This window comes from Canis lupus, chromosome 7 (genome assembly GCF_003254725.2).
Source record: "Canis lupus dingo isolate Sandy chromosome 7, ASM325472v2, whole genome shotgun sequence".
NCBI classification, from domain to species: domain Eukaryota; kingdom Metazoa; phylum Chordata; class Mammalia; order Carnivora; family Canidae; genus Canis; species Canis lupus.
This window is the reverse complement of record NC_064249.1, coordinates 17,859,594-17,875,958: the sequence shown is the minus strand read 5'-3', so window position 1 is coordinate 17,875,958 and position 16,365 is coordinate 17,859,594. Positions and strand designations below refer to the sequence as shown.

The window sequence follows — 16,365 nt, the reverse complement described above, 5'->3', positions numbered from 1 at the left end:
CATCATTTTATTTTGGTAACTAAATAACTATAAATTTTTATATAATTATGATCGCACATATAATTGTATATAAATTTGTAAGAATTGATACCAAACTGAAGATTGGGATTATCTAAAGATATTGATGTTGGGGTGCCTGGGTGGCTCAGTTGGTTAGGTGCTAGACCTTTTTTTTTTTTTTTTTAAGATTTTATTTATTCAACAGAGAGAGAGAGCCAGAGAGCACAAGTTGGGGAATAGCAGAGAAGAGAGAGAAGCAGGCTCCCTCCTGATTAGGGAGCCCAATGAGGGACTCAATCCCAGGACCCTGCGATCATGACCTGAGCCAAAGGCAGACACTTAAGTGACTGAGCCACTCAAACACCGCTAACTAAGCATTGGACTCCTGACTTCTGCTCATGTCATGATCTCAGAGTCATAAGATAGAACCCCTCATGGGGCTTGGCACTGAGCACTGAGCCTGCTTAAGATTCTCTTTCTCCCTTTGTCTCTCCCCCTCCTCTCTCTCACGTGTACTTTCTCTCTCTCTCTCAAAAAAAAATCAATCAATCAAAATACAAATATTGATATTGGGATCTGGATGATCCCCCCTTTTTCTTTTTGTTTGTCAATAGTTTCTAAATTTTTATAGTAAAACCTCAATTATTTATGTAAATAAAGGCAAGATTTAATATAAAAGTAGTAACATCTGTGGTTAAGAGGATGTACTCTGGGATAAACCAAGGGACAGGTGAATGACCTTAGTTAAATTGCTTAAATTTGGGACCCCTGGGTGGCTCAGCAGTTGAGTGTCTGCCTTCGGCTCAGGGCATGATCCCAGGTCTGGGGATGGAGTCCCACATCAGGGTCCCTCTCTCTCTCATGAATAAATAAATAAATCTTTTTTTTAATTGCTTACATTTCTTTTTTTTTTAAAGATTTTATTTATTTATTCATGAGATACACAGAGAGAGAGAGAGGCAAAGACATAGGCAGAAGGAGAAGCAGGCTCCATGCAGGGAGCTGGATGTGGGACTCAATCCTGAGACTCCAGGATCACGCCCTGAGCCAAAGGCAAATGCTCAATTGCAGAGCCACCCAGGCATCCCAAATTGCTTAAATCTCTTCACCTTGATTTTCTCATCTTGAAAATGGTGATAATAACAGTGCCTACGGGGTGCCTGGGGTCCCCATGGGGAGCCTGCTTCCCTCTCTGCCTGGGTCTCTGCCTTTCTCTCTGTGTCTCTCATGAATAAATAAATAAAATCTTTTTAAAAATTTTAAAAAATAACAGTGCCTACTTCAGTCTGTTTTTGTGAAGATTAAATTGGATGACTGGTATACCCTACCGTGTGTACTTATTATACAATCAAGTAATTACGGAGCTCCTACTCCTATATTACACAGCAGTACAAGCTACTTGGGGAAGTGCAAAGAAGTTTGAGATTGTCCCTGCTCTGCAGGCAGTTAAGTAGCCAAATAGACAGATGTCACTAACTCAAATGAGAATACAACAAACAAGGGTTTCATAGTTCTATGACAGTAAGAGAATCCCAAGACACATACACATTTTAAAGGTACTGGCACTGAACGTCTATTAATCTAATTTGCTCCTCTAAAAAGGCTAATTTAAATAGGTGAATTTTATAGTATGTGAATTATATCTCATTTAATATATTTTAAAAGGTAATCATTTTACCTGAAATAAGCAGTGTTTTCTTTTTTTAAGAGAGACAGAGAGAGAGAGTCAGGGTGCATGGGGGTGCAGTGCAGAGGGAGAGGGAGGAGAATCTTAAGCAGACTCTACGCTCAGCACTGAGCTCCATGCAGAGCTCGATCTCACAACCCTAAAATCATCACCTGAAGTGAACTCAAGAGTTGAACACACTGAATCCATCTGAACCACCCCCTGAAAGGAGTGGTCTTAAGAGCATTTTAATACAAAATACATTGATAACATACAAAAACTAACATTGCATAGGAAATTTTCTAAACTCGCTGATTTGAATCATATGAAGTTGAATCTGCTTCATAAAGTTATTGAATTGCTTGGAGACTCATTTTTAGTGTGTGATTAATAAAATGTTGCCCACATAGGATTTGCAAATATTAAATACTATGACTAAAGTAATGGAATTCTGTATTTTTTTCCTGTAAACCAGTTGGGGAAACAGTGCTTTATTTGTTTGGAGAAAAAATGGAAGAAGTTCTTTCTTAATGTAGTATCAGTGATTTTCAAGGTCTAATTAAAATTCCACTTTCGCTAGAAAATTGCTTCCTTGACCACTCTTGTCACCCATCATAACAGTCTGCACTTCCGTTTACTGAATGCTTACTGTGTTCCTGGGAATATGTTGTGTTTCACAGACCTGATAAAATGTAATTTTGACAACAGCATATGAGGTGAGTGTTACCAACTCCATTTAACAGACCACGAGACTTGCAAACAAGCGAGTTAAGCAATCTGACCAGGTCACATGGCTACTAATTTATCAGGTTAAGATTTGAAGCTAAAACTGTGGTTACAAACCTTGTTTATACTGCACACATACAGATCCTTTCTTGTACCTTGCTTCATCTGTGAGTGCTACAAATGAGCAAAGAATGAGAGATAAGAATAATCAGTCTTTTCTCAGATTGTTCACAAATGAGGTGACAAGCCAAAACTATCCTCTGGCAGAAGATCCCAATTAGTTTTCTTCGATAAAAATACCAGCATTCTGAGGGACAATCTTTGCAATTTATATAATGAATGGTATTAACTACTATGAGAAGATATACTTCTTTTTTAAAAAAGATTTTTTTTTTTTTTTATTTGTTTGAGAGAGAGCACAAGGGCGTAGGGAGCAAAGGGAGAGGGAGAAACAGACTCCACGCTGAGCACTGAACCTCATCCCAGGCTCCATTCCAGGATCCCGAGATCATGACCTGAGCCAAAATCAAGAGTGAAACACTTAACTGACTGAGCCACCCATGCACCCCAAGGTATACTTAATTCTGAGGGCTAACTAACTAGAATATTGAGAAAAGAGTCAAACATTCAAGACTTAAATCACTGAGTTGTCACCTGGAAATGCTCTTTATTCATCGAGAATCACAGCTTTCATTGAGTCCAGATCCTATCATTTATATTTCATCCATTCACTTATTCAGTAGTTATTTATTGAGCACCTATGTGCCAGATGCTCTTCTAGGCATTTGAGATATATCAGAGAACATAATGAGCAAAATCTCTGCCCTTAAAGAAAAAAAGAAAATGAAAAAATCAACAAAGAAAACCCCCAGCCTTAAGGAGTTTCTATTTCAGTGGGGACAGATAAAGAAACATCAGATGATGCTGAGTGATATGAATAGAAATAATGAAGGGTGAGGCACCTGGGTGGCTCAGCGGTTGAGCATTTGTCTTTGGCTCAGGTCATGATCCCAGGGTCCTGGGGTCGAGTCGTGCCTTGGGTTCCCTGCATGGAGCCTGCTTCTCCCTCTGCCTATGTCTCTGCCTCTCCTGTATGTCTCTCATGAATAAATAAATAAAATCTTTAAAAAAGAAAGAATGAAGGGTTAGGAGTGGGACAGAGATGAGGGCTGGTATTTAAACAGAGGATCCAAAAAAGCCTCTTTTAAGGTGTTAGTATTTAAGAGGTTTGAATGAAATGAGAGACTTGGAGAGTGCATCACGTGGTTATCTGAGGGAAGAGCATCTAGGTGAAGTGGGAGCATATGCAAAGGTATGTCCTAGAAAAGCAAAAAAGGCCAGTGGGGCTGGAAGGAGGAGGGAGAGTGGTGACCCAGTGTCAGTGAGGGACTGGGGCTTTTTCTCTGAAGGAAGAGGACCAGTTAGGAGTCTGTTGTAATCCTTCAGGTGAGAAATGTTGAGGGTGATAGCAGAGGAAGGGGTGAAAAATGGGTAGGTATTGGATATATTTTGAAAGCAGAATGGAGAGGACTTATTGACAGATTAAAGTGTAGGGTGAGAGAGATTGGGTGTGAGGTATGAGAAATCTTGGTGTTAGAATGCTAGTTAATTAACTTTTGAGGGCAAAGCCTTCCAAGTCCTCTTCAGGCCTTGTTCTTGTGTGTACAGACCATGTGACCTTGGAGGTTAAGTCAATAGGAATCACTAAAAATCTGATTACTAAGAATAGGAAGAAATGCATGGTGACCCTCCTGCCCCAGTTGAGTGTTATTTGGGAGAGGTTGCCAAGCTAAATAGTAGTTGTGGGAAAAAGAATAGATGCCTCTTTCTTTCTTTCTTTCTTTCTTTCTTTCTTTCTTCTTTCTTCTTTCTTTCTTTCTTCTTTCTTTCTTCTTTCTTTCTTTCTTTCTTTCTTTTCTTTCTTCTTTCTTTCTTTTCTTTCTTTTTCTTTCTTTTCTTTCTTTTTATTTCTTTCTTCTTCTTTTTTTTTAAGATTTTACTTATTTATTCATGAGAGACACACAGAGAGAGAGGCAGAGACACAGGCAGAGGGAGAAGCAGGCTCCATGCAGGGAGCCCAATGTGGGAGTCGATCCGGGGACTCCAGGATCTCACCCTGAGCCAAAGGCAGGCGCTCAGGCGTCCCATAGATGCCCTTTCTAATGAACTATTTTCAGTTTGTCAAGGGGGAGGACTGTATCTAAAGGTGCAAGAACAGACTTTGATGGGGTCTTCAGAAGTTTCAGGACTGAGAACATATTGCAGGACCCAGGCTTAGGTTTTTCCTGTTTTTCTCCCCCCCCCCCCCCCCGCCCCCTTCATTTCCCCACCCCCTCCTTGGCCCATCTTTCTAGCTACGGGAAGGTACAGTTTACTGTCGGTTCTCAAACTTCAGCAGGCATCGTGCCTGTGAAAACTCAGATTGCTGGGCCCCACTCCTGGAGTTTCTAATTGGGGTGCAGGGTGTGTGCGCGCAGGTGCGCACGTACGCGTGTGTAGACGGGTCACAGAGGGGGTGCGGGGGCTGCAATTTTTTTGCATTTCTAACAACTTCTTAGGCGGTTCTTGAGGACGGCCGTTGCTTATCCCCGAGGGCGTGCAAAGCAGCGGGGTCCTGAATTCCACCTCGTGGCTCGTCAGTGGGGAAGGTTCCAGCTCCCAGAGGTTGGCAGTCCCTAGGGGAATTGTCCACCTAGCCGAAGGTGTTTCTCGGCTGCCCGTGACCGGCGGGGAGGAGCCGCAAAGGCCGGCAAGGCGACGGCAGGAGCGGGTCTTTCCAGGCTGGACACCCCGCCCCCGCCCCCGAGCTCCCCAGGGGAGCGAGGGCGGGAAGACAGCCCCCGGGCCGGCCCACAGATCCTCAGAGGGCGCGGGCCTGGAGGAGGCGCCCCAGAAGGCGGCGCCTCGCGGAGGAAGTTTCTCCTCTAACTGCAGAGCGGGGTGCGCCGTGGCCGCGACCTCGGGAGCTGTCGGCGCCGCCGGGGGGCACCGCCCGCACCGCCGCCATGGGCGGCTCGGCCTCCAGCCTGCTGGACGAGGGCAAGTGCACCTACATCCGAGGTACGCGGGGGCTTCCCGCCCGGGCCCGCACCGCCGCGCCCACCCGGCCCCCGGGGGCGCGTCGCGCGGGCGCTTCCACCTGCGGCGGCCACCTGCGGGCGCGGGGACCGCGGGGCCCCCTTCCTCCGCCGCCGCCGGGGCCCGGGCCGGGGATGCTCGGGGAGGTGCGGCCGCGCGCCCGCGGGAGGCAGGTGCAGGCGGCGGGGAGGGGGCGCGGGACCCTCGGGGTCGCGGCAGGTGCGGGCCCGGGGTCGCCTCGCGCTCCCTCCGTTCCGAGCTCTCCCTGGACCTGCCTCGAGGGGAGCCGCGGGGATATCCCTGGTTGCTGGAGACTTCCCGGGGGATTCCCGGCCTCTAAAGCAGAATTTCCCTGCCGGTAAGGTTGGCCTGGTTTTGCAAAACGACGCGTCGGCCAGAGCTTCACTGGAACTTTCGGATGGCTTGTGGGATGATTTCATCAGAAGCAGAAAGGACCGTGTCATGAAGCTCCCAGGTTGTACGGTTCCTTTTCCCTTCCCGGAGATGGGGGCAAGGCAAAAGAGGAACATTGGCGTATTCCGTTAACAGTTGCTAAAGTTATAGATGGAGACAAACTCATTTGGGGAGACTTCCAGAGATACGGTGACTCACTACAGGCAGGAAGAAAAAAAAAAAAAAAAAAAAAACCCAACAAACTGAATTGAAACTGCAGAAAATCATGACTCTATCTCCTGGGTGTACTTGGCCCTGGTCCCTTCCTCCCTGGCAACCTTGTCCGCAACCACTACCTAACATTGGGTTATCTTACGAATTTGGTAATTTTCTATTTTTAGAAATACCTTCTAAACTACGTATTGAGCTCTAAGTTTTACCCCAATTCTGTAAAGAAATGGTTAAGTTCATCCTGTTTAGGTTCTTCTCTTTCTGGTCCCTGAACCTTTCCTACAAGGAAAGCATTTATTTAGTGTCCTTATTCCATATTTGTTTTCAGTTTAAAACCATTTTCAAAGGATATCAAATCAGGGCACTTGAGAGCAACATAATTGACTTTCCAGATTCTTCCTCCTGCTCTGGTGCTTCTGGAGGTAGAGGATCATCAACAACCCATTGTCAGGGGATAAAACTTGGACAGGTATTCTTTTGCTGTCGTTTATTTAAAATGGGAGAAAGATGGATGACTTATTTATATTAGCAACACAGCTAAACTAAGGCCGCCTTGAGTCTTACAAATTTGGCTATGTGCTCGTTGTAAGGAACGGAAAAAACTGTAGTAGGACATAGTCAGAAGGGGTTTGCATTCAGTTATTTGCAAAGTATGGTTATGCCATTTATTTTAGAAGACTTTATTTCACCACGAAGCTTAAAAACACCTAACGTTGAATCGTGGCCATCTACGGTAATAATTGAAAGTCCAGCAATGTAAGGGATTCATGTTTTTGAAGACTTCATGGTCATGACAGTTGTTGCTGCTGCTGCAAGCACTGTATTCATGTGAAGAGAAAATATGTTAGCTTTTATTTTATTGGGAAATTAAATGATTGTACATACGAAAGTATGAGATGGCTAGTGCACAGGAAAGACTTGTAACGGATATGCTCTGAATGAATAAAACTATTGCAGATTGGATAACAGTCATTACATCCACAAGTCTTGTTCAATTTTTATCTTCTTATTCTTTGGGAGAGCACTTTCAAGGTATGTAGAGGCAGAGGGAAGAGAAGAGTTAAAGTTAGAATACCTCCAGAGAAACTGAGACGTTGCCTCATTTGAGAATACTAGTCTTGCCAAAAGAGAAAAGAGCATTGGAAAAATGCATGGCGTTCTGAATTGTTACTGCATGAGCACATGAAGGTCATGGGGCTGTGATTTCCTGATGGTTTTGAAGCCCCAGATCCCTGAAAAAAAAAAAAAATCATCCTGTCTTCTCCACTTTGCCCATCATTTAGCCCATGCATCTTCTCAAGTTCTGATCTAATTGTAAACAGAACAATTGAAAATATGACAGTAAAGTTTAGATACAATTTTATGACCTGTTTCTCATAAAGTGGCTGCCAGTAAACTGTTAGAGATTTGAAAGCTCCTAGAGCTGATTCAAGAACTTTCCTTCAAGCTTGATAAACTTTGCTAACATATGGAGAATAACTAGTCAGTATATTTGGAGTGAGTTTTGTTGGCTTAATCTTGTATGTGTTAAAGCAGCTGTACTTCTGGCATGCTAATGAGTCTGAATCAGCTTTTACTTTTAGACAAATCATTTAACAGCTGCAGTTTAGTTTGTGTGCATCAAAACTTGTATTAATAGGGATGTTCGTCACATGGCTGTTTCAAAAATACATTATTTTTTAGGATTTAGTAAATTTCCGGGTAAAAGGATATCAGAAGTATTAAGGAGTTACTTCATTTCTAAAGATGCTTTGAAAATTACTCCCACACTCATGTTTCTTACCACAGAATACATTTTTAGTATTGCTTCTAGAAAATTTCAGTGACTTCACTTGATCAAGATGTTTCAACTCATAAATAATAGTAAGACCTCCTTCTAATCAAATGAACAGTGTCATCTGTTAACCTTCAGTGATGCTTTTAGCACTGACTTAAAAGGGTCTTTTTTTTAATGAGAAGGAAAGCTCATATAATCCAGTCATTGGTGACCAATTTAGGGTACTTTTCTCTATATGCCATGTTTTCTTTTACTTTCTAAACTTCGCTATGCAAACAGGTCAACTCTAGTTTTAAAACATACCATGTCTTCCTGTTTGAGCAAGAATTGTCTTACCTTTTTAAAATTGCCATTGCGGGGGATCCCTGGGTGGTTCAGTGGTTTCGCGCCTGCCTTTGGCCCAGGGCGTGATCCTGGAGTCCCGGGATCAAGTCCCGCGTCAGGCTCCCGGCATGGAGCCTGCTTCTCCCTCTGCCTGTGTCTCTGCCTCTCTCTCTCTCTCTATCATAAATAAATAAAGATAAATCTTTAAAATTGCCATTGGGTTGTTCATAATGAATCAAAAGAAAAATGAACCTGACAACTGCCCTACAGAAGTCCTGTGGAATGTCAGAAAAGTACTGGGAAATCAGAGCTACAACTGAGAATGGTGGCATTCACAGATCTGGTGGGGGCTGGTGGACTCCTCTAGGCCCAGGAACAGCAAGTAGCAGGAAAACAGTCTTTTTCTAGATTTATTATTGCATACTTTTGTCAGACTTTTCCTGTGAGGGCCTGGTGGCTTCCAATGAAATGCTTGTCAGTGATCTGATGATTATAAAGTAGGAAAGGAGTTTCAGCTTAAAAACAACATGTATTGGGACGCCTGGGTGGCTCAGTGGTTGAGTGCCTGTCTTCACGCCGAGGGCATGATCCCGGAGTCCAGGGATCGAGTCCCGCATCGAGCTCCCTGCATGGAACCTGTTTCTCTCTCTGCCTAGGTCTCTTGTGAATAAATAAATAAAATCTTAAAAAAAAAAAAAAAAAGTGTTGGGACGCCTGGGTGGCTCAGCGGTTGAGCATCTGCCTTTGGCTCAAGGTGTGATCCCCAGTCTGGGGATCGAGTCTCACATCGGGGTCCCTGCTTGCTTGCTTCTCCCTCTATGTCTCTGCCTCTCTCTTGTCTCTCATGAATAAATAAATATAGTCTTTAAAAAAAACCCCAACGTGTATTTCTCTTAGGGAGATTTTCTCATATTTATACTGTAAGGGTTAACTTAGGTGGCTGTCTATGAAATTTATGCTGATAACAGTATCTGGAGTGACACATCTCCATGGACAAGGTGAATGGAAGATAGGTATTGACTGCAAACTGTACATGTTTGCAGTCCACTTAATCTAGATGTGTATTATTACACATGTTGGTTTATTCTTTAGTCAGAATTTGTAGGTAGGGGATGGACATAAGAATTGATCTGATTTATAAGGATTTATAAGGATTATTATGACGAAGTGATGTGAGAGTACAATTTCTCTGGCTAGAAATGACAGTTTATTGTAATGGGAAGTTAGGATATGAAGTGTGGTAGGCACAGTTGGGTGTCAACTCAACTTCCTCTCCCCATTCCTCTTTCAAACAGAACCCCAATTTTATTTCAGTATTGAAAATACTCTGTGGAAAAAAAAAAAAAAAGAAAATACTCTGTGTAAGTCCTATGATTCGGAGAAGCTCACCCCACGTATGGCCTTTGAGGGGTGTCTGCTGATTGGTCTATGCCTATCATGGTGGTGTGTTCTCCCTGCTGGCGATTATACAAGGCATGGGGTTGTGATTTATTCTGGCCAGTGAGGCTTGAAGAGAAGTTTGCTAACTGCTCCTAAGAAAGTTTTCTTCCCTTTTTAAAGAAAAGAGACAAAGGGTAGAGACATATTCTTCTTCCCCTTCTTTTTTTGGATTTTGTGGCATCTGAATGTGATGCCTGGAACTACTGAGTAAGGAGGCAGCTAGCTCAAAGACATAGCCAACTTTGGAGCACTGCTTGGCCAACGTCAGAGAAGAGAAGCTGGAGCCCTGGCACACCTTGCTAATCACCTGCCTATCCTCCTACCTGGGGTACTCATGTTGTGTAATATACTAAGTCCTCTTTCAGTGGGGTGGTAGAGAGTGCTAGTTACCCGTTACCCCTCAATATCATTCTTCCCTGCTTTTAAAAAAGTTTTGTTCTTTGTTTTTTTTGTTTTGTTTTGTTTTTGTTTTTGTTTTTTAGAGTATATGTGTGAGTTGGGGGAGGACAGACAGAGGGGCAGAGAGAGAATATTAGGCAGGTTCCACGCCCAGTATGGAGCCTGATGTAAGCCTTGATCGCACGACCCTGAGATCTCATTACCTGAGCTAAAATCAAGAGTTAGATGCTTCACTGACTGAGCCACCCAGGCATTCCTGACATGTGCTTTTAAGATGGAGTTCATGCAGGGCAGCCCTGGTGGCGCAGCAGTTTAGCGCTGCCTGCAGCCTGGGGTGTGATCCCGGCGAACTGGGATCGGGTCCCACGTCGGGCTCCCTGCATGGAGCCTGCTTCTCTCTCTGCCTGTGTCTCTGTGTCTCTCATGAATAAATAAATAAAATCTTAAAAAAAAAAAAAAAGATGGAGTTCATGCAGAGTGAAGTAAGTGGACAGAAGGAGCTTAGGTTCCTGAAGACCTCACGTAGTAGAACCTCCATATCAGCATGAGCTTACTTAATAAGAGAAGAATAAAGTTCTCTTATTTAAGCCAGTGTTATCTGTGTTACTATTATCCACACACAAATCCTATTCTAATACAATTACCTTCTGTACTTGTGCCCCAAAGTGTCATAACCAGCACACTAAGAGCTGCCATACTGAGTCCCCTTTAAGAAAAATTGATCAGGGACACCTGGGTGGGTCAGTAGTTGAGTGTCTGCCTTTGGCTCAGGGCATGATCCCGGGGTCCTGGGATCAAGTCCCGCATCAGGCTCCCCGTATGGAGCCTGCTTTTCCCTCTGCCTGTGTCTCTGCCTCTCTCTCTCTCTTTCTGTGTGTTTCTCATGAATAAATAGATAAAATATTTTTAAAAACTGATTAAAAGAAAATAGGAAGTGGGTAAAGATGAGGCCATTAGTGTCTGTTTTTGTTCTTAATTAATAGAAATGAATGCATTCTCCTGGGAAGTGAGGAATTGGAGCCCCTGGGTAGGAATAGGAGGGATGAGAGAAAGAAGGAGAGGACCCAGTGTAAATAATGCACAAATGTATATTGATCACATTATATTTTGATTAAAAATAATGCCAGTAAGCAGGCCAAACCACTGATGAAGGTAGCAGGAGTTTCTGATGAGGAAACCTATTGCCCATTGGTAATTTCTAGTGGCAATAGTCTTTGTAAATGGAAACCAAGACTTTGGGAATTTAGTGTGAATTGAGAGTTTCTTAGGATTATCAAAAATAAAGACATACTAGACTGAGACAAATAACATTTTCCCCTATGCTTATGGAAGAAACAGTGACCTTCCCTCCTGGGTTCCAGTTCATGTCTTGATGAACCTCTCATAGAGTCAGACTGAATCAAGATCTGGTCTCAATGAACCACTTCTTTTTTCTGTGGATTTTGGCTGTGAGAGGGCCACATCATCAGTGGTGCTTTTGTAATAATAATTACTAAAATGACAATAGTAATTCTTTTTATTATTCTATTTATTTTTGCTGGACTACTGAACGGATTGTAGTTTTACTCTATTGTAATCTTTGGGAAGATCTGAACTGGGTTCCCAGGTGGAAAATGCAACAGCAGAAGCTCAATTTGTAATAGTTTCTAATCCAATTAAAATAAATGTACTGTGAAAATTTTACAAAATATTCAGTGTGAATTATGGCAGTGAATTTTAATCTCCTAATCAGAAATTTTAATTTATTTGGTCAGTAAGGTAAGGTAACATCACCCTAAGAAAAAAGGTACATGCAGCAGTTTGCACTGGGAAATGGGAAATGAAGTCCGAAGTAAAGACAAAAGAATAAAAGAATGCAATTCAGATGCTACAGTCTTTTTAAAGCATTTTAGAAAAACAGGACATGAGAGCTAAAATTCTAACAGTTCCAAACTAAAGCATGCGCGCGTGTGCGCGCGCACACACACACACACACACACACATGCACAAAACCCCAAATGCAATACAGATTTTCTCCTTTGACACTGGAAAATTCATTTAAAAAAAGAGACTAGTAAGTTGCTGCCAGTAAGAAAATGCAGGCCAGCTTATAAAAGTGCTGCTGCTTCTCTTCTTTTTTTCTTTGGAATACATATTTTTTCTCACTTTAAGGAGGAAAGATTTAGAGATATGAAAGCAATTAATTCAGTTTTGCAAATTGCAAGCTCTGGGACCCAAAGAAATTTATATTTCCGTGCTTGATGTGTGGATATTGATGTCTGTAGAATTAGAATATATTAGTAGTTTAACTAGGAGCTCCTAAACGATTTTTGAAAAGTCCGTAGTCTGGAGGAAAAGTAAATGTCTCTATACCAAGCTATGTGGATTTTCTTTCTTCTTTTATTATATTTTTTAAGATTTTATTTGTTTATTCATGAGAGACACAGAGAGAGAGGCAGAGGCATAGGCAGAGGGAGAAGCAGGCTCCATACAGGAAGCCCAATGGGGGACTCGATCGATCCTGGGACTCTGGGATCACGCCTTGAACCAAAGGCAGACACCCAACTGCTGAGCCACCGAGGCGTCCCTCTTTCTTCTTCTTCTTCTTCTTCTTCTTCTTCTTCTTCTTCTTCTTCTTCTTCTTCTTCTTCTTCTTCTTCTTTTAAGATTTTATTTATTTACTCATGAGAGACAGAGAGAGAAAGATAGAGGCAGAGACACAGGCAGAGGGAGAAGCAGAGCGAGAAGCAGGCTCCATGCTGTGAGCATGACGTGGGACTAGATCCCGGGTCTCCAGGATCAGGCCCTGGGCTGAAGGTGGCGCTAAACCGCTGAGCCACCCGGGCTGCCCCACTCTTTCTTCTTTTTAAACTATTTTTATTTGGGCAGCCCCGGTGGCGCAGGGGTTTGGCGTCACCTGCAGCCCAGAGGGTGTGATCCTGGAGACCCAAGATCGAGACCCAAGATTGAGACCCGTGTCGGGCTCCCTGCATGGAGACTGCTTGTGTCTCTGCACCGCCCCCCCCCCCCCCACCGTCGCTCATAAATAAATAAATAAAATCTTTAAAAAACCTTATTTTTATTTAACATAAAACACAGGTTCAGAAAAACACACAAAACAAATGTATAGCTTAGTGAATCACTATAACACAAATATCCTCATGGCCATCACCCAGGTCAAGAAGTGGAAAGAACTTCACTAACCATTTCAGAAACCTCCATGTACTCCATCCCAATCCTAAACTACTTTGTTTCTCCTACAATAGCCACTATTTTTAGATATCTATCCTGCCTAACAAATTACCCCCAGAAGATACTGGCTCTTAAAACAATGGTTTATTTACTCACAAATCTGTTATCTGTCCTGGGTTCAGCTGGTTCTACAGCTTCTATTTCACAGGTGGTCATTCCTGTGGCTACATTCAGCTGGTGGATTGGCTGGTAGCTAGACTCAAATGGGAAGGATTTCTGTCTCTCCAGGTGGCCTTTCTACGTGGTCTCTCCGAATGGGTATTGGGCTTTTAATTTTATTTCAATTTTTTTAAAGATTTTATTTATTTATTCATGAGAAACACAGAAAGAGAGGCAGAGACATAGGCACAGGGATCCTAATGCGGAACTCAACCCCAACCCTGGATCAGGACCTGAGCCAAAGGCAGACATTCAACCACTGAGCTACCCAGGTGCCCCTGGGCTTTTTAAATGATAAGTCAGGGTTTCTAAGAGTGCCAAGCTTCTAGAAGGCTCGGAAGGCTTAGGCCTGGAATGCCATGGGATTACCCTGCTATATTTTATTGGTTAAAGCAAGTCTTAAGTCCAGCCCAGATTCAAGAGGAGGGAACTGCACAAAGTGATGAGTATCATGAGTTGTGCTTCCATAGGGGTTACCACAACAAGCAACCATACCACTCATCCTAGACTTTGGAGTCATGACTTCCTTATGTTACCTTGTGCTTTTATCACCCATAAAGCATTTTAAAACCTTTTTAACTATCATTTCCCACTAAAGAAATCAAGGCTCCTTATAGATATTGTTTCTGGATGTATTTAATGGATAGAACTAGGAAAAAATATGTATTTTCTACATTTTATCCTGCCTTTGCTATGTGAACTATAATATGAGGTAACAAAACTAGAGATTTAAAAAATACCATTCTATGAATTTGTTATAGCTAATAGATGAAAACAAAATGACATAATTAGAATATCACCATTTTTCAACCCCTGGTGAATTCATGGGTCCCAGCAATGAGCATCAATGGCTACCAACATCATAAAAAGAGAATGAGATCTTACATGCCTCCAAATGAAGATCACGGCACAACCTATAGTCTTGACAAAAGTATTAATCCTGAATCTGATCAAGTTTTACTATCACTCTGTCACACAGTAACACAATTTTTGTAGTTGCTATCTGAATTCTCTAATTTTATTTCATGATTTTACAATGTTGAAGTATGTGACGATTATATTCTTTTCTTATTTACTCTTGTTCTACAAGTAAGTATAGCTTAATATATCTATCCTTACTTATATTGATATCTCTCTGGTGGTTGAGGCTCATTATCTAGTAGATGCCTTAAGAAGAGCTCATGGGAACATAAAGAAGTATATAGATAGACTAATTTAGTGCAGTGGTATCACTAAAGGTTTATCTTTCTACTCTCCATGCACTAGCTCTTCTTATGGTTAAAAGATGACTAGAGCAGCAAAACATATCCCATTAGGTAATTCAGTACCCCATGGGCTAAAAAGAGGACTATCTATTCCTTGAATCTCTTTATAAGAGCAAACTTTTCCCAGATGCCTTACCAGGAGACTCTGCCTTATATTCCACTGATCAGAAATTGGGTCACACATTCCTTCCTAAGCCATCATTGGCAAGTATATGGAATTACCATGATTTGGTTAAACTAATCCAGATTCATCCCTGGACTAGAGCCAAGGCCAAATTTCTTTGAAGCACATGGCTGTAGAAAGAATCTTGGATACCTGAACAAAATCAAGTTCAGTTATCAAGGAAGAAGCCTGAATGACTATTAGATAAATAGCCAACATTACAATTCATGAAAGGAATTAAAAGGATAAACAACATTACAAGTTTTGATGCCTATCATGAAGGGAATTAAGAGGGTACTGATGACAGGGGGTATCCCTGGGGTGGCTCAGCGGTTTAGTGCCTGCCTTTGGCCCAGAGCGTCATCCTGGAGTCCCAAGATTGAGTCCCACATCGGGCTCCCTGCATGGAGCCTGCTTCTCCCTCTCCTGTGTCTCTGCCCCTTTCTCCGTGCCTCTCATGAATAAATAAACAAAATCTTAAAAAAAAAAAAAAGAGGGTACTGATGGCAGTGATAAGGCAAGGAAATGAGATATACTTAAGATGTGGTGCTCAGGAAGATAATAAGTTGCTATCCATATGAAGAACCAGGAGAAGAATATTTTGAGTGGAGAGATCAGCATATAGAAAGAGAAGGAAAAAAAAAAAGGAGAAGGAGAAGATGGCACTTGAAGGTACTGAAGAACAGGTAGTATAGCTGGAGTGTAGTGAGCAAGACGGAGAAGAGTTTGATGGGAGGGAATTCCTCAAAACATTTATTACCAACAGTCATATGATATGTTCATTCATTAATTTTGTATTACTTGCCCACCATTACCACAATGTTAACACCATTAAAGCAGAGCCGTTGTTTTGATTCACTGCTGTATTCTCAGCAAATAGATCAGCATCTGGTACATGGTTGACTATCAATAAGTATTTGCTTAATAAATAAATGAAAGGAGAAAAAAATAAAAAACTGCAATGAACAGCCTTAAAAATAAGAGAAGCATTGGGTTTGTAAAACAAGTTTAGGGTTCAATAAAGAAATGACAGTGGTAGATAAAAAATACCTCTTGGAAATTAAAAATATGAAGATCAGAATTTTAAAAAAATCCAATTGTTGCTTTGGAAAATAAAGTTGAGGGAATCTTGCAGAAAATAGAAAAGAAAGACCAAATGAAGGAAGATAGAAGAGACAATTAAAAAAAAGTTAAAGGGTCAATCCAAAAACTTTAATATGTGACTCACAGAAGTCCCACAAAATAGAGAACAAAGAAAATGGAGAAATTTACCAAGGAAATAATACAAGACCATTTTCTAGAACAGAAGATTGTGTTTCTTTGGATTTAGAGAGCCAAACGATTCCTGGAGCTCATCCAGAGCTGGGAATAGTTCATGTTTCCATCATCCAAAATAGGAAGAGGTTATAATACATAGGGCATTGTATAGAGTCTTCAGTAATAGCGAGCAGAAATTAGCCCTGCAAGACTGTTTTGGACCTGCTCTAATAATAAATATAAAAGCAAACCTCAG

The 16,365-nt window shown here is 41.9% G+C and overlaps 1 protein-coding gene across 3 annotated transcripts in view; it reads left to right on the top strand.

Moving 5' to 3' along the window:
• Positions 1 to 16,365, top strand: part of NIBAN1 (niban apoptosis regulator 1) — a 212,785-nt gene that overhangs the window by 53,400 nt on the left and 143,020 nt on the right. The window contains exons 1-2 of one of the 3 annotated variants that reach the window (XM_025430084.3): positions 5,328 to 5,452; positions 5,834 to 5,945. The exons of 1 other annotated variant lie outside the window; for it this stretch is intronic. In XM_025430084.3, the coding sequence (XP_025285869.3) occupies positions 5,933 to 5,945 (13 nt within the window). In that variant the 5' untranslated portion in view covers positions 5,328 to 5,452; positions 5,834 to 5,932. Of the gene's footprint in view, positions 1 to 5,112; positions 5,453 to 5,833; positions 5,946 to 16,365 lie in introns of those variants that run through there. One more of the 3 variants, XM_025430083.3, reaches the window with a different exon arrangement.